Consider the following 26261-nt stretch of genomic DNA (forward strand, 5'->3'; position numbering starts at 1 on the left):
GCATTAGCACTGCATCTTCCAAAGAGCACATGCTCAATGAATCTTGGAGGCATAAGTGAGTAGGTGAATAAACTAAGAAATGAACAGAAAAATAACCCCATTACCGACGAGTCGATTCCGACTCACAGTGACCCTAAGGACAGAGTAGAGCTGCTCCATAGGGTTTGCAAGGAGTGGTTGGTGGATTCAAACTGCCAGCCTATTGGTTACCAGCTGATTTGGTTACCGGTCCTGTGCAACGAGGACTCCTAATTTATTAATTTCTTCTACATTAAATAAGTTAAGCAAATATAGTTATGCATCTTTTTATTTTATTTAATAACAGACTGAAAGAGATTCAAAAACCAAACAAAATTTATTGCTTTTGAATCGATTCCTACTCATAGCAATCTTATAGGACCTTGTAGAGATTAACTAAAAAAACCAAACCCATTGCCTTTGAGTTAAAAGCTAAATATTGACTATCTTACTTTTTTCTCTATTTCTTGTATCTTTTTTTACTGCTGTGTTCTTTACATTTCTAAGAAATGCCTGTTCGAATGTCATGTATTTTCCTTCAGATCACTAAAATGGAAGGTTCCCCCCCTTTTTTTTCTTTCCCAAAATAGCAAAGCTCTTTATCTTAAACTTGAGAAACATCGATAAATGTGTTATCCATGTCATTAATGAACTTAGATTATAATGCTAAAAACAGCCTTCACTTGAAAGGGTTAACATTTGAAAAATAAAGAAAGAACATACAGTTAAATCCCTAAGTGACCTACATAGAGCAGAAACAGAAAGGTATGATACACTGTGTTCCCTCCTGTCCCACCCAGCCCTCCACTACTTGGAACGATGACTGCCCTCTTCAACCACAAAGTGAAGAATCTGCCTCACGCTTCACTGGGCCTGGGAGGAGCTGCTGGACCTGGCACGGGAGCACGCACTACACTGGCCATAGCAGTAGGATCAGCCCGGTCTGGAACTGTGGCTCTGGCTCTCTCTTCCTCATCTCTCAAGGCCTCTTCATACAAGGATGGGAGAGCACTTGGCACGGTATCATTGATCTTGGCCAAAAACTCCAGGATTTTCATCTTGCTGGTTTCAGCATGGGCTCTGGGACCCCAGAGAAATTCATAGCTTGGAGGATCACTGTTGGGCACCTGCCGGTACTCCAGGTATTTTAGCTTCACAAAATCTTGGGTGATAAGTTTCCTAGGCTCCCCAAACATGAAGTGCCTCTTCCCTGCAAAAATTTTCATCTTATTCAGGAATTCCCAGATCTTCTCCTCACTGGCGCAGTTGCCATTCATGAAGATCACGCCCAGAAGAATCATCAGGAGACCAGTTTTTGGCAACCCCCTGCCACGATTCAGCCTCCCATTGTTCGGGAGGTCCATTTTGCTCACAAGGGCATAGGAGTGCTTGATGGAGTCGATTTCCTTTAAGGTGATGCCAAAGACCACCTCCATGCTGAAAGAAGCTCTCCTGAGGATCTCGAGGAAGCGTTTCTTGTACTTTTTGTTGACAATCTTCAGCATGTCTTCCTTCATGACAAGCTTTTTCATTTTATACTTTTGCACCAGGAACTGCACCAGTGTACCCACCTTCTCGGTTAGAGGGTCTCTGCGGGACCGCTTAGTGGATGGTTGGTCCTGGGAGGAACATCGCCTTTTCTTACCTTTGCTCTTGGCACCTGCATAAGATCTTGTACGTGAAGCCCCTGGAGAAGTAGTGAGGGTGGATAGGGCTCTCTCAGGGCCCTGCAAAGTGCTACGTGACTTAGCACCAGGCTTTCTCTGGGTAGTACGCCCAAAAGGAGGAGCTGAAGAGGAGGGAAACTTTTCTTTTGCTGTTGCCATGGCCTGAGCACCCCTGAGAACCTTGGTCTCACCTTGTTTCTGCTGGCGTTTCTCACGTACACAGAGATTACTCTTCTGAGTGTGAGGCATGACTGGTCAGGGACACAGACAAGAGGAGAGAGAGAAGGACAACAGGTGACGTATGCTCCCTGGAAGAGAGAGGAGAGACAGAGTTAGCACCATAAGTAGGGAGACACCACTTAGGCTTTAAGAAGGCACTGCTACAGGTTTGCTTGAAGGCACTAATCTAGAAAATTTAGAGGGTTCCTGTGCTCCTGGTCATCCTGTCCCCTGAGAACCCTGTGGAAGTAATTAGAGTATGCCTGAGGCTGCATCCCGCGAGCCTTGCCTGGGTCTTACTAGACCTGAAAACAGGAATTGGCGGGTCTAGACTCTTTGGGGTCTCTTCTGTACTGGGATAGGTGGCCCGCTCACTTAACGCTCAAGACCATTATGTCAACTGTTGGCAGGGCCTTCACCTTCGCCCCCGCCCCCCAGCGATGCTCTAAATTTGACGCATTGAACCAGTGTCCCCGTCTTCCTGGGACCACCTAAGAGAAAGTGAAGTAGCACCCTCTCAGGGGGCACTGAATGCTGATTGCTCAATTGGGCCCTTTCTGTTTTGGGTTCCTTGGAGACCTCAGTAGTCATTCAGAGTCTTTATCTTGGCTCTAAGTAGGGCCTGAGAGCCCTAACTGTCTATAGTTAAGGCCTGGGGCACGTTCCTCTGCTGATCTGAGGCCCTTCGCCTCAAATCAAGGCTCTCACCAACCTGACAGCAGCAAAAAGGAAGGAGGGTTCAAACACACCTCCAAAGACCGCAAGCAGGAACTGTCTGCCACTTCCACTTTTCTGTGGTGAGTGATAGATAGCATCAGTCCTCATACTGGGTCCTCACTGTAACTCCTGTTAGGTCTCCTCCCTCTCCAGAATTGGGGCTGCTCCATTAGACAACAGTCCACACCTCCTTAGCCCCCTCCAGGAGGAAATGAGGGGGGCACCTCAGGGCGACACTTATTCTAGAGTTACCCCAGGTCGAGAGAAGAGGGCATACTCAGTTATGGGGCACCTGGTTCCCTCCCACCTCATACTGGAATTTTTCACTGACTCCTCTTAAGGACCAAGTGAACTCCCTTTGCAGAATCAGGCAGCCCCCATTAGACTAAGGTCCTCATCTCTCTGAGACCTTTCAGGTAGAAGTCTGGCTGAAACTGCATGGAACCTCCCAGGGCCAACACTAGGGCCGGGACTTTGTGGCGCTCATTGTTTGCATCTCATTTGTCCTCACGGTCTTCACCTTGATTCTAGCTAAGCCCAAGACTCCTCCCTCTGCAGACCTAGAACCCACTTCCCAAGACCTGACCCTCAAATCCCTGTGACTTTCCAAGCAGAACTTAGCCAGCTAGCTCTGGCGGCGTCTCCCAGGGCCAACAGCAGAAGCGGGACCTTGAGACGGGGTGGGGCGGACGCTTTGTTCTGGGGTGGGTGATCATCTCAGACCCTACTCAGAGTCCTTCCTCACCTTGACTCCTGACCGATCCTGGACGTACTCTCTCTGGGGTCAGAAGCCTAGCCCCTTAGAGAAAGGAACTAACCTTCCTGGACTTCCGGCACAGAGGCAGGCTGTCAAAATATGTCATATCCGGCCAAGGCTGTTGGGGGCCCTCCAAGGGACAAGGCTATTGTGGGGGGCCTTCGACTGTCGACAACAAATGCAGGGCTCTATGGGATCGCACTGTTCTGGAGTGGATGGTCCCTTAGTGCTTACTCAGGTTCCTCATCTTGATACGTATGAGAGCCTGGGATTCTTGCCTATAGAAACCTGAGTCACAGGCTGAGAACAAGACTCTCACCTCTTGGATACCCTAGAGGGGGAACTCAGAGCGTGCCTCACACTACCCCTGCCTGGGGCCTCACAGGAGTGCTGGCTGGGTCAGCCCTCTGGGCAGACCCTCTTTTGGGGATAGGTCGCTCCATTAGCACTAACCTTCCAAACCTTATTCCAGTTAGGGACAAGATTCCTCCCTCTGCACAAACGGGGCCACCCCTCTGGACCAAGGCCATCCCTCCCTGACGCTCTTAGTGCCGAAATGAGGGGGCACTTCAGGCTGAAAGCTCTGCCTGGTGCCTCCATGTCATCAAAACAGGGGCTGAGTTCTGTGAGGTCCTGTTCTACTTACTATTGGTGATCCCTTCCTAACACTCAGGGTCTCACCTTGACTCCTCTTAGTGTTTTTCTTGCTCTTCTGCCTCTGTGGACCTGGGGCCAGTCTCCCCTACACCAAAGTCCTCTCTTCCCTCTCTCCAGGTGGAAATAAGGGGGCTCCTTAACCTGACAATTCTGTCATTGCCCCTCAGGGCTGAAGGTGTAAGGGTGGGGTGGGGATTTGTGGGACCTCCTCTCTTCTGCCCTGGGCGGTTCCCTCAGTCATTATTCAGGGTCCTCAGCTTGATAACCTGACTTGTCATGGGACTCCATTCTCTGTTGATCTGAGGATGCTCCCCTCAGATCAAGGCGCTCGCTGACTTGGGTCCCCTGAGCTACATCTAGTCAGGACTGTTCTGGAGCTGCAAGGACTGACAGCCAGGGCAGAAATCTATGGGACCCCACTGTTCTGGCTGGGTCCTTCAATCATGCTCAGTCAGGACCATCACCCTGATGTCTATCAAAGACTGAGACTCCTGTATCTACTGACTTGAGGTGCCCTTTTTAGGCCAAGGCTCTCAAGTCCCTGAGAACTCTCAAGGATAAGTGAGGGGATGCTCAGCCTGACAGCCCTGCCTGGGGCCTTCTAGGTCTGAGGGCATGTCATGTATTGACTTATGTACCCCACAAATGTATGTATCGATTTGGCTGGGCCATGATTCCCAGTATTGTGTGGTTGTCCTCCATTTTGGGATTGTAATTTTATGTTAAAGAGGATTTGGGTGGGATTATAACACTCTTAAGGAGGTTACATCCCTGATCCAATGTAAAGGGAGTTTCCCTGGGGTGTGGCCTGCACAACCTTTTATCTCACAAGAGATCAAAAGGAAAGGGAAGAGAACAGAGAGGAGGGGAGACCTCTTACAACCAGGAAAGCAATGCCAGGAGCAGATTGTGTCCTTTGCTCCGGGGTCCCTGCGCGGAGAAGCTCCTAGTCTGGGGAAGACTGATGAGAAGGCCGACAGAGAGAGAAAGCGTACCCTTGGAGCTGACGCCCTGAATTTGGACTTTTCGCCTAGTTTACTAAGAAGAAAGAAATTTCTCTTTGTTAAAGCCATATACTTGTAGTATTTCTGTTATAGCAGCACTAGACGACTAAGAAAGAGCAGGTGCCAGCCAGTCTCTGGGTGATTCCTATAGAGTGTTGGTTTCCCCAGCTTTCCTACATGAGGGTCTCTATTTTGGCTCCTGTATCTTTGATTAAAAACTTGAGCAGTTTTTAAACAAAGAATGTGTGCCTGTTCCAGGAGCGATGTGAGATGAGGAAGCTGCAGCCCAAGGCAGGAGGCCCAGGACAGGTGGTATATTCTGCCGGGGAGGAGGGGGAACTCACCTATTCTTTCTTTTCATCAGCTACACTTAGAGTCTCATGTGATTTGTGTTCTAATAGATATATTTTCTCAAGGCAGGGGCTTTCCAGGATGATTTTGTGAGCCCCTCATCTTTTCAGGTTATCTGGCATTGTATATATAGCTGTTACCAAATACTATCTTTTTCTTATGAGTGTTGTTTTTGTTAGGTGCTGTCCAGTCAATTTCTACTCATAGTGTCCCCATGCAACAGAGTAGAACTGCCCCATGGGCTCTAATCTTTATGAGAGCAGATCACCACTTCCTTCTCCTGTGGAGCCTCTGGATGGGTTTGAACTTCCAACCTTTTGGTTAGCAGCTGAGTGCTTAACCATTGCTCCACCAGGAGTAGTGAGAAGAAAAGTGAATTTAGACATACCAAGTTAGTCTTTGTCTTGAAGGCTCCAGCAAATTCAAACCAGCCGTCTACTCCAGCTTGGTCATATACTAGAGTTGTGGACTCGTACACGTTACCAAACTCTCAGAGCTCCAGGTTCTTCGTCTGTGAAGCGGGTTTGATAAGCCCTGTCTTCTAGGGCTGGTGCATTCTGTGAAATGCATGTAAAGCACCTGGCAAAGTACCTGAAAAATACTGGGTCTTAAAATACTTGCAACTATTACAATGATTATTTTGACACCACACAATACCACCCTCCTCTCTGAGAATTTTTTGTTTTGTTTTCTCCAGGAAATATATGCAGTGCTCTAGGAGAAAAAGAAAATCAAAAACAAATCAGACAAGATACTTGCTTAGAAAGAAAAACTAAGTTATATTTTATATTAAGTCATTGCTGTTGAGTTGATTTCGGCTTAATGCGACTCCACGTGTTACAGAGTAGAACTGCACACATAGGGTTCTCTTGGTGGAAATTTTTGCAGAAACATATTGCCTGGCCTTTCTTCCGAGGTGCCACTGGGTGGGTTCACACCTCCAACCTTCAGGTTAGGAATCAGGACAAACATGTTTGTCACCCATTAGGTAGTGTCTACTTTATCTAGTGCTGCTATGAGAGAAATACCACTAGTGGGTGGTTTTAACAAACAAATTTACTTTCTCACTCTTTAGGAGGCTTCAAGTCCGATTCCAGGGCACCTGCTGTAGGGGAAGGCTTTCTCTCTCTGTTGGCTCTGGGGGAAGGTTCCTGTCTTTTTTCAGCTTCTGTTTCTTGGTTCCTGGAGATGTCATGTGGCACGGTACCAATCTTCCCCTATCTGTGCTTACTTGCTTCACTGCTTGCTCAATCTGCTCTTTTATATCTCCATACAGATTGACTTAAGAACCCCCTCCTCCCCAAAGAAAAAAGCCCAAGAAAAACACTAAAAACACTGCCACTGATTTGATTCCAAGTCATAGCGACCGTATAGGATGAAGCAGAACTGCCACATAGGATTTCCAAGGCTGTAATCTTTATGGAGGAAGAGGGCCACATCTTTTTCCAGTGAAGCCACTGGTGGGTTGACTTAAGACACTCCCAACACTAATACTGTGCCTTTAACATAACAAAGAAAACCAATTCCCAAATGAGATTACAGACACAAGAATAGGGTCAGGAATTACAACAACTATTTGGTGGGGGGGAGAGCAATTCAATCCATATTAGGCCCCCAACCCAGTGCCGCCGAGTCAATACACAGTATGGTATTTAATGTGGATGTGGAGCAGACTGCCTCAGTTTAATGCAACACAAAACTCCTAGAATTGTTGTGAAGAAACAACTCACCCTCCTAGTTGCACTTCCAAGTCACCCCAATTTTGATTCACATCACCACTGCCAAAAGACTAGTCTTCACTTAGAGTTTGCCAAGTGACACTCAGTGTAAAGTAATTCTTAAGTCCTTTCAACGGCATGGGCTCTGGCTCCCCCAGCTCAACACAAGAGGCTTCTAACAGTGGATTCCTGACACAAAGGAGTAGCTCCCTATTTCTCAGGAACTCCTTGGACACGCTATGCAGAACACAACCAGTCAGAAAACCTGTTCAAGTACACTGGGACAAGGGGACAGGGCACCTTCCAATCCTGCCCCAGGAGATGATTCCTCTCTGGTTTGTCCACAAACCCAGAGTCACTGTGAAGAACTGGTTTCCATTCCAGGCACAGCCTAGCCAGGCTCAGACACACCATGGGAGGGTCTTACCCTGCTCACCCCTCACACAGGCTTATCTGGACTCCCTCCCCACCACCTCACCCCTACCTGCTCTTCTCACCCCCTACCCTTCCCTACCCTATGCTTCCTAACTTAAAATTCTCCCCACCCCCACTGAGAGATCAAAGTTTCCCAAGGCCCCAAACTGCCCTCCCTCAAGGCATTTACACTAGAGGGAACCCTGAAGTGCTCACTCCTCTTGTACTAGGCCTGAGGTCTTGGAGTGTATCTCAACCTCCTCCTTATTTCATAGCTGCTGTTGAACTCTAAAATCTATACACACGGACTTCGACATGTTTGCCTAAAGGGCCCTGTACTAGCATGAAGCCTTCCAAAGAGCAGACGCTCAATTGCTCTTTGGGGAAAATAAGAGCCAGGGAACAAGAGATCAAATCATCACGATTTATTTTCTACAACAGCTTTGAATAAGCTAAACATATCCAGGCACACGCATGTTTTACTTTAACCGAATGGAACACAGAAAACCAAGAATTGACCAACATTTATATTTATCCACCTCAATCTTGTGATCCCAACTATTGTGGATGTCTTTAATATTTCAAAGAACATCTCTATTCCGATACCACGTTAACTAGTTCTGGATTCAGAAAAATAGATTCAAGGATTTTCAATTTGTTTTACACAATACAAAACTCTTACACCTAAATCAAGCAAAAGAACAGCAGTAATGCATGAGAGTGAATTGAGATTCTGAATCCTAATAAACCTTGAAATAAAAGGAACATTTGAAAAATACAAAAAAAGAAAAAAAAACGGGCTAAATCTATAAGTTACTCAAGTATAACAGGAATACAAGAAGACATACATGTGCTCCCTCCAGCCCCATGTTGCCTCCACTACTTAAAAGGTTAACAGCCATTTTCAACAACAAAGTGAAGAATCTGCTTCAGACTTCACTAGGAATGGGATGACCGGCTGGACTCACCCTGACACTAGCCCTGGCCCTGGCATTAGGACTAGCCCCAGCACATTCTCTGCCTGTGGCTCTCTCTTCCTCATCTCTACAAGTTTCTTCATACAGGGCTTGGAAGGCACTGGAACATGTATTGTTGCCCTTGGCCAAAAACTCTAGGACTTTTATCTTGCTGGCTTTGGCTTGGGCTCTGGGACCCCACAGGAATTGGTAGCGTGGTGGATCACTGTTTGGCACCTGCCGGTAGTCCAGGAACTTTGCCTGCACCAAATCTTTGGTGACAAGCTTCCGGGGCTCCCCAAAGATGAAGTGCGTCTTGCCATCGTACATCCCCACCATATTCAGGAATTCCCACATCTCCTCCTCGGTGGCACGGTTTCCATTTGTGTAGATCATGGCCAGGAGAGGCATCAGGAGCCCCTTCTTGGGAAACTCCCTACCACCACTCATATTCTCTTCCTCGGTGATCTCCAATTTGCTGACAAGGGTATAGGATTGACCTTTGGAATTGACTTCCTTCACGTCAAGGCCAAAGACCATCTCTATGTACTCAGAGGCTCTCCTCAGAATCTCGGGGAAGTGCTCCTTGTACCTTTTGTTGATGATCTTCATCATTTTTCCCTTCGTAATGCGCTCCTGCGTTTCATACTTGGACAGCAGGAACTGTGACAACATGATCACCCTCCCCGTTATAGGGTCTCTACATGACTTCTCATTGGGGGCTCGGGCAGAACAGGAACTTGGACCTCCCTCACTTTGGCCATTGGCCCCTCTAGGAGCTCTTCTGCCCGAAGCACCTGCAGCAGTGGTGGATGGGGCTCTCTGACACCCCTGGGGAGTGCGAGTAGCAGGGGAGCTCTGGGGAGGCCCCCCAAAAAGAGGAGGGGAAGAGGAGGGGGACCCTTCCTCCTCTGCTGCAGTGGCCTGAGCACCCTTGACACTGTGGATGTCACCTTGGGTCTGGCGACATTTCTCACGGGCACGGAGCTTACTCTTATGACCACGAGGCATGATGACTCTGCTCAAGGACAGCAGGCAGGAGTGCTAAAGGAGGGCAGGTGATGTTGGTCCACAGGAGGAGGGAGGCTGAGAGAATGTGCACCCCTGTAGCGGAGAGATGCCTCCTTTGCCTTCGGAACCAACACCTCTGCAGGATTCTTGAGGACACTGCTCTAGAAGGCTCCTATTGTCCCGGTCAGGACCCTGTAGAGGAAATTAGAGAAAGGATTACATTGTAGATTGCCAGCCCTGTTTGGGGCTTACTCGGGTGACAGCAAGGGCTGACACTAGGGACTCTCTGTACTGGGTTATCGGGGATTCTTCTAATTTCACTCTTAGGGCCATCATATCAACTGCTGGCAGGGCCAAGGCACCTTGCCTCTACTACTCTGACCCTGAAGCCTCAACTCCCTCTGGGACCCACAAGCAGAAAATGAAGGAGCAGCTCAGCCGCCACTCCTGGCAGGGTGTCTCAGTGATGACAGCACAGTGGGGCCCATTCTGTCTGGGGTTCCTTGGAGGCCTCAGTTCTCCACCAGGGTCCTCACCATGGCGGCTCCTTTTTGCCAGGTCCCTCACCTCCCCGAAATCCCCTGGGAGTTAGTGAGTACAACTCAGTAAGTCACCATACCTAGGTCCTCCAGGTGCGAACAGAATGTTGGGGCTCTATGTTTTCCCCTTTCTTCTGGGAGGAGTCACCTCATCAGAACTCAGTGTCCTCACCTTGACTCCTATTAGAGACCGTGTCTCCTGCCTCTGCCAAATACCCCTTTGGTACCTGTTACTGTCAAGTCGATTCTAAGACAGAGTAGAACTGCCCCGTGGAGTTTCCAAGAAGCACCTGGTGGATTTGAACTGCCGACCTTTCGGTTAGCAGCCATACTACTTAACCATTACGCAACCAGGGTTTCCTCTCCTGAATAAGGCTCTCCATTATTCCAAGGACTTCATGTCCCTGAGACCATCTATCCCTAGGAACAAAACAAGGGGTACCTGAGCCTGACACCTCTGACCGTGGCTCCCTTGGGCCAGTACCAACAGGAGGCTTTTCTGCCTGTTCCTCTCCTCCTGGGGGAGAGAAGAAGAGGAGATAATTCCCTATTGCCTTCTAAAGGATTTTTACCTTGACTCCCACCAGTTTCTGGGATTCTTCTATCTCCTGAATTGGGGCTTAAACGAAGGCACTCATCTCCCTCAGACACTCCAGGCAGAAGTCTAGAGTCACCTGAACTTGCCGGATCTGTCCTGGGTTTCCAGGGCTAATGGCACTGGCAGAGCCCACTGCAATGCTCCCCATTTTGGGTTGAGTGGTCCCAGTACCTCAATCATGTCTTCCCTTCAGTCTGAACCATTCCTGGAACCCCACCCTTTGCTGTCATGAGGCCACATCCCTCACAACAAAGACCACACCTTCCTGAGACTCAGAGTTGAAAGTCAGAGTGAGCCATATCCTTTGGAGGCTGTTTTGGGAATGCTAGGGCTGGCCAGGGCTGCGGGGATTCCTGACCCCAGAGTTCTCAATTGGTGACCCCTTCATTCCTCACTTTTTTTTTTTTCATTCCTCACTTAGGCTTCTAAACTTGTTCTAAGGTAGGACTTGGGATTCCTCCTTCTACTAACTTGAATCCGCCCGAAACAGGGGTGGTATTGATGGCTCAGACTAAGGCCCTCACCTCCCTAGGGGGAAGTCGGGGTGGTACACATCTGGATACCCCTGCCCGTGGGCTCCCAGAGCTGAGAACAAACTTGGGCTGTGGATGGCACCTCTTTTAAGGGAAGGCCTCCTCATTGGCACTAACGGTCCTCGCCTCGCCTGCAGTTAGGGTCTAGGTCTCCTCCCTCTTCGGAACTCGGGTGCAATTCTTGGACCAAGGCCCACCCATCCTGAGAATTTACAGGCCGAAGTCAGCCTGGTGGCCTTGCGGGTGACAGTAGGGGCAGTACTTTGTGTGATCTCCTCTGTTCTGGGTTAGGTGTCCCCTTAGTCCACATTCAGGGTCCTCACCTGGGCTCCTGACCGGTCCCGAGACTGCACCCTCCTCCGATGATGAAAGTCGCAACCCCGTCAGACCAGAGGCCTTGCCTTGCTGGCACTTCCTAGATGGAAGTCAGCGCATGCCCGGCCGTCACTTCCGGCCAAGGCTACAGGGGGGCCTCCGAGGGCCAACGGTAGGAACGACGCTCTTAGGACCCTGCTTTTCTGGGGATAATTGGTCAACAGAGTCCACATTCAGGGTCCTCACCTTGACTTCTGATCAGTCCTCAGACTCCCCCCTCCTCTGCTGAGGAGAGCTCCCAGCCACCCAAACCAGAAGCTGCACATTCCCAGCACTTCCTAGATGGAAGCCAGGACACGTCACATCCGTACAGGGTTGTACCGAGGGCTTCCAAGGATCAAGGCCCTAACACAGGGGCAGCGGGGCCTCTGAGGGCCAACAACAAGGACAGGATCCTTGTTGGGACTCCAGTGCTCTGAAGTGAGTGGTCCCTTAGTGCCCACGCAGGGTCCTCATATTGATACCTATCAGAGCCTGGGAGTCCCGCGTATGAAAACCTGACTCACAGGCTCAGAACAAGATTCTCACCACGCCAATACCCTAGATGGACAGGTCAGGGCGTGCCGCACCATACACTTGCCTGGGGCCTCACAGGATTGCAAGCTATTTCACTGCGGCTGGCAGATCCTTTTTAGGCGATAGGTCACCCCATAAACACTCAAGGTCCACACCTAACTCCATTTAGGGACAAGACTCCTCCCTCCGTAGAAATGGGGGCTGCCCCTTTAGACCAGACCCTTCCTGCCTGAGACCACTCAGGAAGAAACTATGGGTACCTCTGTCAGAGAGCTCTCCCAGTGGCTTCCCAAGACTAAGAACAGAGGCAATACTCTCTTCTGCTCCTTCTGTTGATGGGGTTCCCACTCATAACACTCGGGGTCTTCACTTTGCCGCCTTTGAGGGTCTGAGTCTCCTCCCTCTATGGACCTGGGGGATGCCCACAAGACCTAATACCCTCCAGGCAGAACTGAGGGGACTCCTCATCCTAACAACTCTGCCCTGGGCCTCCCAGGGCCCACAGCAGGGAGCATTTTGTGTGGCCTCCTCTGTCTGGGGTGGGTGGTTCCCTCCTCCCTAATTCAGAGTCTTTATCTTGAAAATGACCAGTCCTGGAAATCCACTCCCTGCTGAATCCAAGGCTGGTCCCCTCAGATCAAGGTCTTCGCTGACATGGGACCTCTTTTTGGAAGTCAGGATGAGCTATATATCCAGCCAGGACTGTACAAGATCTCTCAGGGGCAATTGCAAGGCCAGGACACTTGGGGACCACACTCTTCTTGAGGGGCCCTCCAAATGTCTTCATTCAGGGTTATCTCTTAGATATCTATCAGAGGTTGAGTGTCCATGCTTTACTGGCTTGGAGTGTATCCGTAGGCCGACGTCTCAGGTCCCTGAGAAACCTGAAGAATAAGTGAGGGCACTATCTAGGGCTGTCTGTGTCCAGGCAAGCCCTGCCGTTCTTTGTGTGATCTCTAAATTATAGTGTGTTTTTCTTCTCTGTTTTCATTCACTGGGCTCTTCTTCTTGCCTCCTTTTTGATGAAAGGCTTCCTGAGAAATGCAACATCCTTGCAAACTTGAGCAGTTTTGTTACTGCAAATCTTGTAGAGATTGGGTCCCTATCCCGGAGTGAGAAGTGGCATGAGGTGGGGAAGCTGCAGCCAAAGACAGGAAGCCCAGCACAGGTGGTGGGCTGTCAGGAAAAGAGGCTGATCTAATCCTTCTCTCCTTCAACCACAGTTGGAGGTGCATGTATCCTTGGTTCTAACAGATCTAATTTCTACAGGCAGGGGCTCTCTGGGATGATTTTATGAGCCCCAGATCTTTTCAGGTTATCTGGCCTTGCATTTGTCGATGATTATATTGTCACTGAATATTTTCTTTTCTTTTCCTTATTCATACCTCTCACTTATTCTAGTATTCACATAGCTCTGACTATACAGTCCAACTCAATGCTCTGGGCACAGTGTTATTCACATTCTTACCTGAGAAACATTTTGTAGTGGAGAGAAGAACAGTGAATTAAGAGACACACAGTAAGCCTCTGAATGGGAGGAGTGGAACAAGCTAGGCTCCACACAGATTCAGACCAGGGGTTTAATCTAGCTGGGTTATGTACTAGAGTTCTAAACACATTACCAAACTCCCTGAGCTTTCGGTTCTTCTTCTGTGAAGTGGGATCGATAAGCCCTGTCTTATAGGGCAGGTGCTTTTAGTGCAAGGCATGAGAAGCACCTGGCAAAGTGACTACACATATCTGGTCTTTAAAGAATGGCACTTGTTACTATGATTATTTTCACACTACAGAATACCACCCTCCTCTTGAGGATTTTTGGTTTTGTTTACTCCATGATATGAGAGAATATGGAGCACTCTAGGACAGAGAAGACAAAATCAGAAAAAATGCTGATTCGGAAGAAAAATGAAGTAATATTTTACATTAACTTGTTGCCGTCGAGTCAATTCCAACTAAATGCAGCCCCATGTAGAACTGCCCTATAGGGTTTCCCTGGATGTAACTTTAAAGAAACAGATTGCCAGGTCTTTCTTCTGCAGTACCACTGGATGACTTTGCACTGCCACATATATGTTAGTAGTCAAGGCCAAAGCATTTTGTCACTCATTAGAGAGTGTCCTAGTTATACAGTGCTATTATAAGAGAAATACCACAAGTGGATGGCTTTAACAAATAGAAATTTATTTTCTCAGAGTTTAGGAGGCTAGAAATCTGAATTCAGGTGCTGGTTCTAGGGGAAAACTTTAACTCTTTGTTCTGGGGGAAGGTCCTTGTCTTTCTTAAGCTTCCGTTTCTTCTTCCCTTGGAGGACTCATGTGGCGTGGCAACTATCATTCCCCACTTGTATTACTTGTTTGCTGAAACGCCTCCTTTATATCTCGAAAGAGATTGGACTTAAGACATCCGCGGGGCGGGGGGAACACTCCCATATAGAAGATTCTGACTCACAGGGATGCAACAGCATAGAGTAGAACTGCCCCATAGGGATTCCAAGGCTGTAAATCTTTACAGAAGCTGACCACCACAATCTTTCTCCTTTGGAGCACCTGGTGGGTTGACTCAAGACACACCTTACAATCCAGTCTCTTTAACACAATGACACACATTCCCAAATGGCATTATAACCATAGGTGTAGGGTTAGGATTTATAACACCTGTTTTTAGGGGGCATGGTGGTTAAATTCAATCCATATTAGGAAGTATATTCTTTGCTGTGGGTGTGGGTAGACTGTCCCAGTTTAATGCAGCAGGAAGCTCCTAGAAGTGCTGTCTAGGACCAACGATTTCCCCTCCCAGCTGCTCTTCCATGTATGTCACCCTGGTTTTCATTCACATCACCACGGCCAAAAGTCTAGTCTTCACATGGAGTTTGCCAACTGACACTCAAGACGGCTTCATTCTAACGTCCTTTCAATGGCATGGGCTCTGGCTCCTGACATGAAGGAGTATCTCCCTATTTCTCAGAAACCCTGGAAATGATGTGCATAACACACACAGTCAGCACTTGTGTTCAGGAGCACTGGGACAAGAGCACAGGACACCATTCAGTCTTGCCCATGTGGGGGGTATCTCTGTGGTTTACCCCCAATCCCAGTCAGTGTGAAGAGCTGGTTTCCATTCCAGGCTCAGACCTTCCATGATGTAACACATGATGGGAGTATCTGGCCCTGCACACCCATCCCACAGCCTCATCTGGACTCCTCCCCACAGCCTCACCCCTACCTGCTCTTCTCACCCCCTACCCTTCCCTACCCTATGCTTCCTAACTTAAAATTCTCCCCACCCCCACTGAGAGATCAAAGCTTCCCAAGGCCTCAAACTGCCCTCCCTCGGGGCATTTACACTAGAGGGAACCCTGAAGTGCTCACTCCTTTTCTACTAGGCCTGAGGTCTCGGACAATATCTCAGCCTCCTCCTTATTTCATAGCTGCTGTTAGACTCTAAAATCTGTACATGGGTTGTGACGCCTTTGCCTAAAGGGCCTGAGTACTAGCATGAAGCCTTCCAAAGAGCAGATGCTCAATTACTCTTTGGGGAAAGTAAGAGCCCATGAACAAGAGGTCAAATCATCACAATTTGTTTTCTCCCACATTCTGAAAAAAGCTAAACAAATTCAGGAAATGCATGTTTTAGTTTTATGAAACGGAATAAGGGAAACCAAGATTTGACCAACTTTTATGTTTTCCTGCCTCTATTTGGTGATCCCAACTAACTGTTGTGGATGTCTTTAATATTTCCAAGAACATCCCTATTCTGAAACCATGTTAACTAGTTCTGGATTCAGAAAAAAAAGATGGAAGGATTTTCAATTTGTTTTACACAATACAAAACTCTTACTCCTAAATCTGAAAAACAGCAATAAACGCATGAGGGTGAATTGAGATTCTGAATCTTAATAAACCTTCAATGAAAACTAACATTTCAAAAATACAAAAAACGAGCTAAATCTACAAGTCACTCAAGTAGAACAGAAACACAAGAAGACATACACGTGCTCCCTCCAGCCCCATGTTGCCTCTACAACTTAGAAGGTTAATAGCCATTTTCAACAATAAAGCGAAGAATCTGCATCAGAACTCACTAGGGATGGGAAGACTGGCTGGACTTGCCCTGACACTAGCCCTGGCCCTGGCCTTAGGACTTGCCCCGGCCCATTCTCTGCCTGCGGCTCTCTCTTCCTCATCTCTACAAGTTTCTTCATACACGGCTTGGAAGGCAGGGTGGAGTTGGTATCCTTGACCTTGGCCAAAAACTACAAGACTTTTGTCTTGCTGGCTTCAGCTTGGGCTCTGGGATCCCACAGGAATTCATAGCGTGGAGGATCACTGTTGGGCACCTGCCAGTATTCCAGGAACTTTTCCTGGGCCAAAGCTTTGGTGATGAGCTTCCTGGGCTCCCCAAAGATGAAGTGCGTCTTCCCATTGTACATCCCAAACAAATTCAGGAATTCCCACATCTCCTCCTTGGTGGTACAGTTTCCATTCACGGAGGTCATGGCCAGGGGAGGCATCACTAGCCCCTTCTTGGGAAATCCCCTGCCACCACTCAGATTCTCTTCCTCGGTGATCTCCAATTTGCTGACAAGGGTATAGGCTTAACCTTTGGAATCGACTTCCTTCATGTCAAGGCCAAAGACCATCTCTATGTGCTCAGAGGCTCCCCTCAGGATCTCAGGGAAGTGCTCCTTGTACCTTTTGTTGATGATTTTCAACATTTTTCCCTTGGTAAAAAAAAATTTTTTTTAATGCGCTCTTGCATTTCATACTTGGACAGCAGGAACTGTGACAACGTGATGACCCTCCTGGTTAGAGAGTCTGTACGTGACCTCTCACTGGGGGCTCGGGCAGAAGAGGAACTTGGATGTCCCTCATCTTGGCCCTTGGCCCCTCTAGGAGCTCTTCTGCCCGAAGCACCTACAGCAGCAGTGGTGGTGGATGGGGCTCTCTAAGACCCCTGGGGAGTGTGAGCCGCAGGGGAGCTTTGGTGAGGCCCCGCAAAAGGAGGAGAGGAAGAGGAGGGGGACCCTTCTCTGCTGCAGTGGCCTGAGTACCCTTGACACTGTGGGTTTCACCTTGGGCCTGGCGATGTTTCTCGTGGGCGCGGAGCTTACTCTTCTGTCCCCAAGGCATGATGACTCTGCTCAAGGACAGCAGGCAAGAGTGTGGAAGGAGGGCAGGTGATGAGGGCACGGTGGAGGAGGGAGGCTGAGAGGGCGTGCACCCCTGCAGCAGAGAGATGCCTCCTTGGCTTTAACAAATGCCGCCTTTACAGGATTCTTGGAGGGCCCTGCTCTAGAACCCCACAAGGCTCCTGTTGTCCTGGTCTGGACCCTATAGAATAAAGTAGAGGAAGGATTAGGTTGTAGATTGCCAGCCCTGCTTGGGGCTTACTGGGGTGACAGCAGGGCCTGGCACTAAGGACTCTGTACTGGGTTATTTGGGGTTTTGCTAAGTTCACTCTTAGGGCCATCATTTCACCTGCTGGCAGGGCCAGGGCACTTCCCCTACCCTGACCTTGCTTCCAGGTAGGACTTGGTAGTTCTCCCTCTACTAACTTGAGTCCATCTGAAAGCAGGAGTGGGATAGGGCTCAGACCAAGGGCCTCACCTCCCTAGAGGGGAGTCAGGGTGCTGCACATCTGGCTACCCCTTCCTGCAGGCTCCCAGAGCTAAGAGCAAGGTTGGGCTGTGAGTGGTGTCTCTTTTCCGGGGAGCCCCCTCATTAGTACTAAGGCCCTCGCCTGGCTTGTAGTTAGAGTCCAGGCATCCTCCCTCTTCAGAACTGGGGTGCTTCCTTGAACCAAGGTCTTCCGGTAAGGAGACCTTCTGGGCAAAGTCGGTCTGGTGCCTTTGAGGCCGGCAGTAGGGGCGGGACTTTGCGGGACCTCCTCTGGTCTGGGTTAGGTGGTCCCCTTAGTCTACATTCAGGGTCCTCATCTAGACTCCTGACTAGTCCTGAGACTCCACACTCCTCTGATGAAGAAGGACTGCAGCCCCTCAGACCAGAAGCCACGCCTTCCCGGCACTTCCTAGATGGAAGCCAGGGCATGTCATATCCAGCCCAAGGTTATAGATGGGCCTCCCAGGGCCAAGAGTATTGGTAGGGCCTGGGACGGTGAATGTTAAGGGCAGGGATCATGGGAAACAGTTGTTCTGGTGTTAAGTGTCTCCTCAGTCCACATTCAGGGTCCTCGTCTGGATTCCTGACCAGTCCTGGGGCTCCACCCTCCTCCGATGATGACAGATCACTGCCCTCCACGTCAGAAGCTGCACCTTGCTTACACTTCACTTCCAAGATGGAAATCAGGACAGGGCACATCTGGCCAAGGCTGTGGGGGGCCCTCTAAGTGCCAAGGCTACTTGGGGGGCCTCCGAAGGCTGACAGCATTAACCAGTTGCTGTCAAGTTGATTCCAACTCAGTGTGACCCCACGTGTTACAGAAGAGAAATGCCCCATAGGGTCTTCTTGGTATAATCTTTACAGATAGAGACTGCCAGGCCTTTCTTCAGCAGTGCCACTGGGTGGATTCGCACCGGCAACCTTAAAGGTAATAGTCAAGGGCAAAGGTTTTTGTTACCCATTAGGGAATGTCATAGTTATGTACTGCTGTTATAACAGAAATACAAGTGGATAGCTTGAACACACAGAAATTCATTTTCTCACAGTTTAGCAGGTAAGAAGTCTGAATTCAGGGTTCAGCTCTAGGGGAAGGCTTTCTGTCTTTTGGGTCCTGGGGAAGGTCTTTGAATTTTTTTTCTGTTTCTTGGTTCCTTGGAGATCTTATGTGGCGTGGTCCCAATCTTCCCTCATCTGTGCTTACTTGCTTGCTCAATCTACTCTTTTATATCTCAATCGAGATTAATTTAAGACACCCCACCAAAAAAAGTCCAAGAAAACCAAAAACCAAAAACACTAAACCGGTGCCACTGGTTCGATTCTGACTCACAGCAATGCTATAGGACACAGTAGAACTGCCCCACAGGATCCAAGGCTGTAGCCTTTGTGGAGGAAGACTGCCACATCTTTCTCCAGTGGAGCCACTGGAGGGTTGATTTATAACACACCGTACACTAATACTGTACCTTTGACGTAATTCCCAAATGGGATTATAACCATAGGAATGTGGTTAGGTTTTACAACAACAGTTTTGGGAGAGTGGGCACAATGGGGATTATGCTATTTAATATGATTGTGAGGTAAACGGCCCCAGTTTAATGAAACACAAAACTCCTAGAATTAATGGCAAGGACCAACAATTCACCCTCCCAGCTGCACTTTCATCTAAGTCCCCCAATTTTCATTCACATCACCACAGCCAAAAGGCTAGTACTCACTTGGAGTTTGCCAAAGGATAACCTAATTCTAAAGTCCCTTCAATGGAGTGGCTCTGGCTCCCCCAGCCCAACGCAAAAGGCTACTAACAGTGGCTTCCTGACACCTCACCTCAAGGGAGTGTTTCCCCATCTCTCAGAATCTTCCTGGAAATCACGTGAATAACACACCCAGTCAGACCATGTGTTCAAGTGCACCTGGACAAGAGCACAGGGTACCTTCCAGTCCTGACCCAGGTGGGGATTTCTCTCTGGTTTGTCCACAATCCCAGGGTAACTGTGAAGAGCAGGTTTCCATTTTAGGCTCAGCCTCTTGAGGCTGAAATACATCGTAGCAGTATCTGGCCCTGAACACCCTTCCCACAGCCTCATAGAACCCCCCATGCAGCCTAACTTAAAATGACCCCCCACTCAGGCACGTGGAGTTCCCCAAACCCTCTGTCCTGCCTCAGGGGACACTACTCTCATCTCCAGCCTCCCCCATTGTCACTCCTTTTTACTAGTTATCTAGGTCTTAGAGAGTATCCCACTGTCTTCCTTATCTGATGGCTGCTCCTAAACTCTAAAATTCTATAGCCAGAAGAATGGAGTTTTTCTCCTTTTTTTTTTTAAGCACTTCCAGTCCTAGCTTAAAACCCACCACACACCAGACGCTCGGTTAACATTTGGGGTGTAAATCAGACAGTGAATAAAACTCCTAATGCACACAGTTTAGTTTCTACATTCTGGAATAAGGTAAGCAAGTTTAGGCATATATCTTTTAATTTTACAAAAAAGAAGTATTCATCACTCTAAATGGAGAGAGCCTGAAAGCATTTCCCTTAAGAACGGGAACCAGACAAGGATGCCCTTTATCACCGCTCTTATTCAACATTGTGCTAGAGGTCCTAGCCAGAGCAATTAGGATAGACAAAGAAATAAAGGGCATCCGGATTGGCAAGGAGGAAGTAAAATTATCTCTATTGGCAGATGACATGATCTTATACACAGAAAACCCCAAGGAATCCTCCAGAAAACTACTGAAACTAATAGAAGAGTTTGGCAGAGTCTCAGGTTATAAGATAAACATACAAAAATCACTTGGATTCCTCTACATCAACAAAAAGAACATCGAAGAGGAAATCACCAAATCAATACCATTCACAGTAGCCCCCAAGAAGATAAAATACTTAGGAATAAATCTTACCAAGGATGTAAAAGACCTATACAAAGAAAACTACAAAGTACTACTACAAGAACCTAAAAAGGACCTACTTAAGTGGAAAAACATACCTTGCTCATGGATAGGAAGACTTAACATAGTAAAAATGTCTATTCTACCAAAAGCCATCTATACATACAATGCACTTCCGATCCAAATTCCAATGTCATTTTTTAAGGTGATAGAGAAACAAATCACCAACTTCATATGGAAGGGAAAGAAGCCTCGGATAAGCAAAGCATTACTGAAAAAGAAGAAGAAAGTGGGAGGCCTCACTCTACCTGATTTCAGAACCTATTATACAGCCACAGTAGTCAAAACAGCCTGGTACTGGTACAACAACAGGCACATAGACCAGTGGAACAGAATTGAGAAGCCAGATATAAATCCATCCATGTATGAGCAGCTGATATTTGACAAAGGACCAGTGTCAGTTAATTGGGGAAAAGATAGTCTTTTGAACAAATGGTGCTGGCATAACTGGATATCCATTTGCAAAAAAATGAAACAGGACCCATACCTCACACCATGCACAAAAACTCACTCCAAGTGGATCAAAGACCTAAACATAAAGACTAAAACGATAAAGATCATGGAAGAAAAAATAGGGACAACCTTAGGAGCCCTAATACAAGGCATAAACAGAATACAAAACATTACCAAAAATGACAAAGAGAAACCAGATAACTGCGAGCTCCTAAAAATCAAACACCTATGCTCATCTAAAGACTTCACCAAAAGAGTAAAAAGACCACCTACAGACTGGGAAAGAATTTTCAGCTACCACAGCTCCGACCAGTGCCTGATCTCTAAAATCTATATGATTCTGTCAAAACTCAACCACAAAAAGACAAACAACCCAATCAAAAAGTGGGCAAAGGATATGAACACACACTTCACTAAAGAAGCTATTCAGGTAGCTAACAGACATATGGGAAAATGCTCTCGATCATTAGCCATTAGAGAAATGCAAATTAAAACTACGATGAGATTCCATCTCACACCAACAAGGCTGGCATTAATCCAAAAAACACAAAATAATAAATGTTGGAGAGGCTGCGGAGAAATTCGAACTCTTATACACTGCTGGTGGGAATGTAAAATGGTACAACCACTTTGGAAATCTATCTGGCGTTATCTTCAACAGTTAGAAATAGAACTACCATACAACCCAGAAATCCCACTCCTCAGAATATACCCTAGAGAAATAAGAGCCTTCACATAAACAGATATATGCACACCCATGTTTATTGCAGCTCTGTTTACAATAGCAAAAAGCTGGAAGCAACCAAGGTGTCCATCAACGGATGAATGGTTAAATAAATTGTGGTATATTCACACAATGGAATACTACGCATCGATAAAGAACAGTGACGAATCTGTGAAACATTTCATAACATGGAGGAACCTGGAAGGCATTATGCTGAGCGAAATTAGTCAGAGACAAAAGGACAAATATTGTATAAGACCACTATTATAAGATCTTGAGAAATAGTATAAACTGAGAAGAACACATACTTTTGTGGTTATGAGGGGGGGAGGGAGGGAGGGTGGGAGAGGGTTTTTTACTGATTAGTTAGTAGATAAGAACTACTTTAGGTGAAGGGGCTGGACCAAAAGCAAAGAAGTTTCCGGGATAAACTGAAGGCTTCAAAGGTCAGCAGAGCAAGGGCGGGGGTCTGGGGACCATGGTTTAAGGGGACTTCTAAGTCAATTGGCAAAATAATTCTATTATGAAAACATTCTGCATCCCACTTCGAAATGTGGCGTCTGGGGTCTTAAATGCTAACAAGTGGCCATCTAAGATGCATCAATTGGTCTCAACCCACCTGGATCAAAGGAGAATGAAGAACACCAAGGTCACACGATAACTATGAGCCCAAGAGACAGAAAGGGCCACATGAACCAGAGACCTACATTATCCTGAGACCAGAAGAACTAGTTGATGCCTGGCCACAACCGATGACTGCCCTGACAGGGAGCACAACAGAGAACCCCTGAGGGAGCAGGAGATCAGTGGGATGCAGACCCCAAATTCTCACAAAAAGACCATGCTTAATGGTCTGACTGAGACTAGAGGAATCCCGGCGGTCATGGTCCCCAAACCTTCTGTTGGCCCAGGACAGGAACCATTCCCGAAGACAACTCATCAGACACGGAAGGGACTGGACAGTGGGTACGAGAGTGATGCTGATGAAGAGTAAGCTATTTGTATCAGGTGGACACTTGAGACTGTGTTGGCATCTCCTGTCTGGAGGGGGGATGGGAGCGTAGAGAGGGTTGGAAGCTGGCAAAATTGTCACAAAAGGAGAGACTGGAAGGGCTGACTCAGTAGGGGGAGAGCAAGTGGGAGTATGGAGTAAGGTGTATATAAACTTATATGTGACAGACTGACTTGATTTGTAAACGTTCACTTGAAGCTCAATAAAAGTTAATAAAAAAAGAAGTATTACAAGGTTTGAGAGGAAACAGTAAAACTTTTTTCTTTATTTCTTGAGCCCAACTGTTCTACTATGGGAATCATTCACGTTTATAAGAAAATCTCTGTTCCGATGCATGTTACCTTATTCTAGACCACAAAAGAGATTCCAGGGTGTTCTATTTGTTTTTAAAAACACCAAAACTGTTACACTAATACACGAAAACAGCAATCAACAAGTGATCCATGTTATTCATAAGCTTAGATTACGAATCTAAACAAACATTCTACTATAAGGAAAAGAATTTTCAAAGTAACACCCAACCCCCCCCCCAAAAAAACTGAATGTTATCCATGTAGATGAAGAACAAAAAGAAGAGATACATGTGTTCCCACCAGCCCGAAATTTCCTCCACAACTTAGAAAGCTGACAGCTCTCTTGGAACACAAATTGAAGAACCTACCTCAGACTTCACTAGGGGTGGAAGGACCTGGTGGACTTTGCCCGGACATGGGCCCAGGCCCTGGCATTAGGACCAGCCCCGGCCCATTCTCCGGCTGCTGCTCTCTTTGCCTCATCTACCCAGGTTTCTTCATACAGGGCTTGGAAAGCACGAGGGTCGGTATCATTGATCTTGACCAAAAACTCCAGGACTTTTTCCTCGTTTGCTTCAGCATGGGCTCTGGGACCCCACAGGAATTCGTAACGTGGAGGATAACTGTTGGGTACCTCCTGGTACTCCAGGTACGTTTCCTTCACGATATCTCTGGTGATGAGCCTCCTAGGATCCCCAAGCATGAAGTGCCTCTTTCCATCGTAGATCCCCAGGAAACTCAGGAATTCCCAGATCTCGTCCTCAGTGGCCCGGTTGCCATTCAAGATGATGATGCCCAGGAGAGGCATCAGGAGCCTGGTCTTGGGAAAGCCCCTGCCACCACTCAGATTCTCTTCCTTGGTGATCTCCAATTTGCTGACAATGGTATAGGATTGACCTGTGGAATCGACTTCCTTCAGGTCAAGACCAAAGACCAGCTCCATGTGCTCAGTGGCTCTCCTCAGGATGTCAGAGAAATGCTCCTTGTACCTTTTGTTGACGATCTTCAACATTTCTGCCTTCGTAATGGGCTCTTTCATTTTATACTTGTGCAGCAGGAACTGCAACAACGTGCTCACCCTCCTGGTTACAGGGTCTCTTTGAGACCTCTCAGTGGGGGCTGGGGCCGCAGAGGAACTTGGCCCTCCCTCATCTTGGCCCTCGGCCCCTCCAGAAGCTCCTGTGCCCGAAGCATCAACAACAGTAGCAGTGGTGATGGGCTGGACTCTCGGAGGCTCCTGGGGAATGCCAGCAGCAGCAGGGGAGCTCTCTGGAGAATCCCTAGAAGGAGGAGAGGAAGAGGAAGGGGACCCTTCCTCCTCTGCTGTAGTGGTCTGAGCACCCTTGACACTGTGGGTATCACTTCGAGCCTGGCGACGTTTCTCACGGGCACGGAGTTTACTCTTCTGACCGTAAGGCATGATGATTCTGCTCAAGGACAGCAGGCAGGAGTGTGGAAGGAGAGCAGGTGATGAGGGCACGGTGGAGGAGGGAGGCTGAGAGGGTGTGCACCCCTGCAGTAGACAGATGCCACCTTGGCTTTCACAACCACTGCCTCTGCCGGATTCTTGAGGACATTGCTCTAAGATCCCTCAAGGCTCCTATTGTCCTGTCAGGACCCTATAGAGGAAACTAGAGGAATGATTAGGTTGTAGATTGCAAGCCCTGCTTGGGGCTTATAGGAGTGACAGCAGGGGCTGACGCTAGGGACTCTGTACTGGGATACTTGGGGTTCTTCTAAGTTCACTCTTAGGGCTATCATTTCACCTGCTGGCAGGGCCAGGGCACTTCCCCTACGCTACTCTAAACTGACACCTCAAATCCCTCTGGGACTAACACGCAGAAACTTAAGGAGCAGCTCAGCCAGCACTCCTGGCAGGGTGTCTCAGTGATGACAGCACAGTGGGGCCCGTTCTGTCTGGGGTTCCTTAGAAGCCTCAGTCCTCCACCAGGGTCCTCACCATGGCGGCGCCTTTTCACCAGGTCCCTCATCTCCCTGAGATGCCCTGGGAGTTAGTGAGTGCAACTCACTACGTCACCATACTCAGGTCCTCCAGGTCTGAAAGCAGTGCTGGGGCTCTATGGTTCCCCCTTATTTCTGGGAGTAGTCACCTCATCATAACTATGTATCCTCACCTTGACTCCTATTAGGGACCAAGTCTCCTGCCTCTGCTGAATAAGCCTCTCCATTAGTCCAAGGACTTTATGTCCCTGACACCATCTGTCCTTAAGAACAATCGAGGGGCACCTCAGCCTAACACCTCTGAGCGTGGCTCCCCAAGGCCAATAGCAGTGGGAGCTATTTCTGCATCCTCCTCTCTTCTTTGGGGAGGGGAGAAAAAGAGTTAATTCCCTATTGCCTTCTAAAGGATCTTTACCTTAACTCCCACCAGTTTCTGGGATCCCTCTATCTCCTGAATTGGGGCTTAAACGAAGGCGCTAATCTCCCTCAGACACTCCAGGCAGAAGTCCACAGTCCCCGCAACTTGCCAGATTTTTCCTGGGCTTCAGGGCTACTGGCATTAGCAGAGCCCACTGCAATCCTCCCCAGTTTGGGTTGAGTGGTCTTAGTACCTCAATCATGTCTTCCCTTCAGTCTGAACCATTCCTGGAACCCCACCCTCTGCTGTCATGAGGCCACATCCCTCACACCAAAGACCACACCTTCCTGAGACCTCAGAGTTGAAAATCAGAGTGAGCCAAATCCTTTGCAGGCTGTTTTGGGAATCCTAGGTCTGGCCCGGTCGGCAAGGGTTCCTGACCCCAGAGTTCTCAATTGGTGACCCCATCATTCCTCACTCAGGCTTCTGATCTTTTGCCCGGGTAGGACTTGGGATTCCTCTCTCCACTAACTTGAGTCTACCCGAAAGCAGGGGTAGGATCGATGGCTCGGACTAAGGCCCTCACCTCCCTAGACGGAAGTCAGGGTGCTGCATATCTGTCTACCCCCTGCCTGGGGCTCCCAGAGCTGAGAGCACAGGTGGGTTGTGGACAGCCCCTCATTTGAGGGAAGGCATGCTCATTAGCTCTAAGGGTCCTCTCCTCACCTCCAGTTAGGATCTAGGTCTTCTCCCTCTTGAGAACTGGGGTGCTTCCTTGAACCAGGTCCCGCTCATGCCCAAGACCCTCCAGGCTGAAGTCATCCTGGTGGCCTTGAGGCTGATGG

The 26261-nt window shown here is 48.2% G+C and overlaps 3 protein-coding genes across 3 annotated transcripts; all 3 read right to left on the reverse strand.

Moving 5' to 3' along the window:
- Window positions 1-463: 463 nt before the first annotated feature.
- Window positions 464-2033, reverse strand: LOC104846866 (melanoma-associated antigen B3-like). The gene has a single exon (XM_010599741.3). It carries the CDS (start codon window positions 1932-1934, stop codon window positions 876-878), a length of 1059 nt encoding a protein of 352 aa, XP_010598043.2. The 5' UTR covers window positions 1935-2033; the 3' UTR covers window positions 464-875.
- A 5276-nt stretch (window positions 2034-7309) lies between these two features.
- Window positions 7310-9584, reverse strand: LOC100675416 (melanoma-associated antigen B2-like). Its single transcript, XM_023539119.2, has one exon. The coding sequence runs from the start codon at window positions 9487-9489 to the stop codon at window positions 8452-8454; it is 1038 nt and encodes a 345-aa protein (XP_023394887.1). The 5' UTR covers window positions 9490-9584; the 3' UTR covers window positions 7310-8451.
- Window positions 9585-23475: 13891 nt separating this feature from the next.
- Window positions 23476-24680, reverse strand: LOC100675137 (melanoma-associated antigen B4-like). The gene has a single exon (XM_003420187.3). It carries the CDS (start codon window positions 24514-24516, stop codon window positions 23476-23478), a length of 1041 nt encoding a protein of 346 aa, XP_003420235.1. The 5' UTR covers window positions 24517-24680.
- Window positions 24681-26261: the final 1581 nt, after the last annotated feature.

Source organism: Loxodonta africana, chromosome X (genome assembly GCF_030014295.1).
Source record: "Loxodonta africana isolate mLoxAfr1 chromosome X, mLoxAfr1.hap2, whole genome shotgun sequence".
NCBI classification, from domain to species: Eukaryota; Metazoa; Chordata; class Mammalia; order Proboscidea; family Elephantidae; genus Loxodonta; species Loxodonta africana.

Coding starts and splice junctions, on each gene's coding strand:
- LOC104846866 (XM_010599741.3), bottom strand. CDS start 1,934: ATGCCTCACACTCAGAAGAGTAATCTCTGTGTACGTGAGAAACGCCAG.
- LOC100675416 (XM_023539119.2), bottom strand. CDS start 9,489: ATGCCTCGTGGTCATAAGAGTAAGCTCCGTGCCCGTGAGAAATGTCGC.
- LOC100675137 (XM_003420187.3), bottom strand. CDS start 24,516: ATGCCTTACGGTCAGAAGAGTAAACTCCGTGCCCGTGAGAAACGTCGC.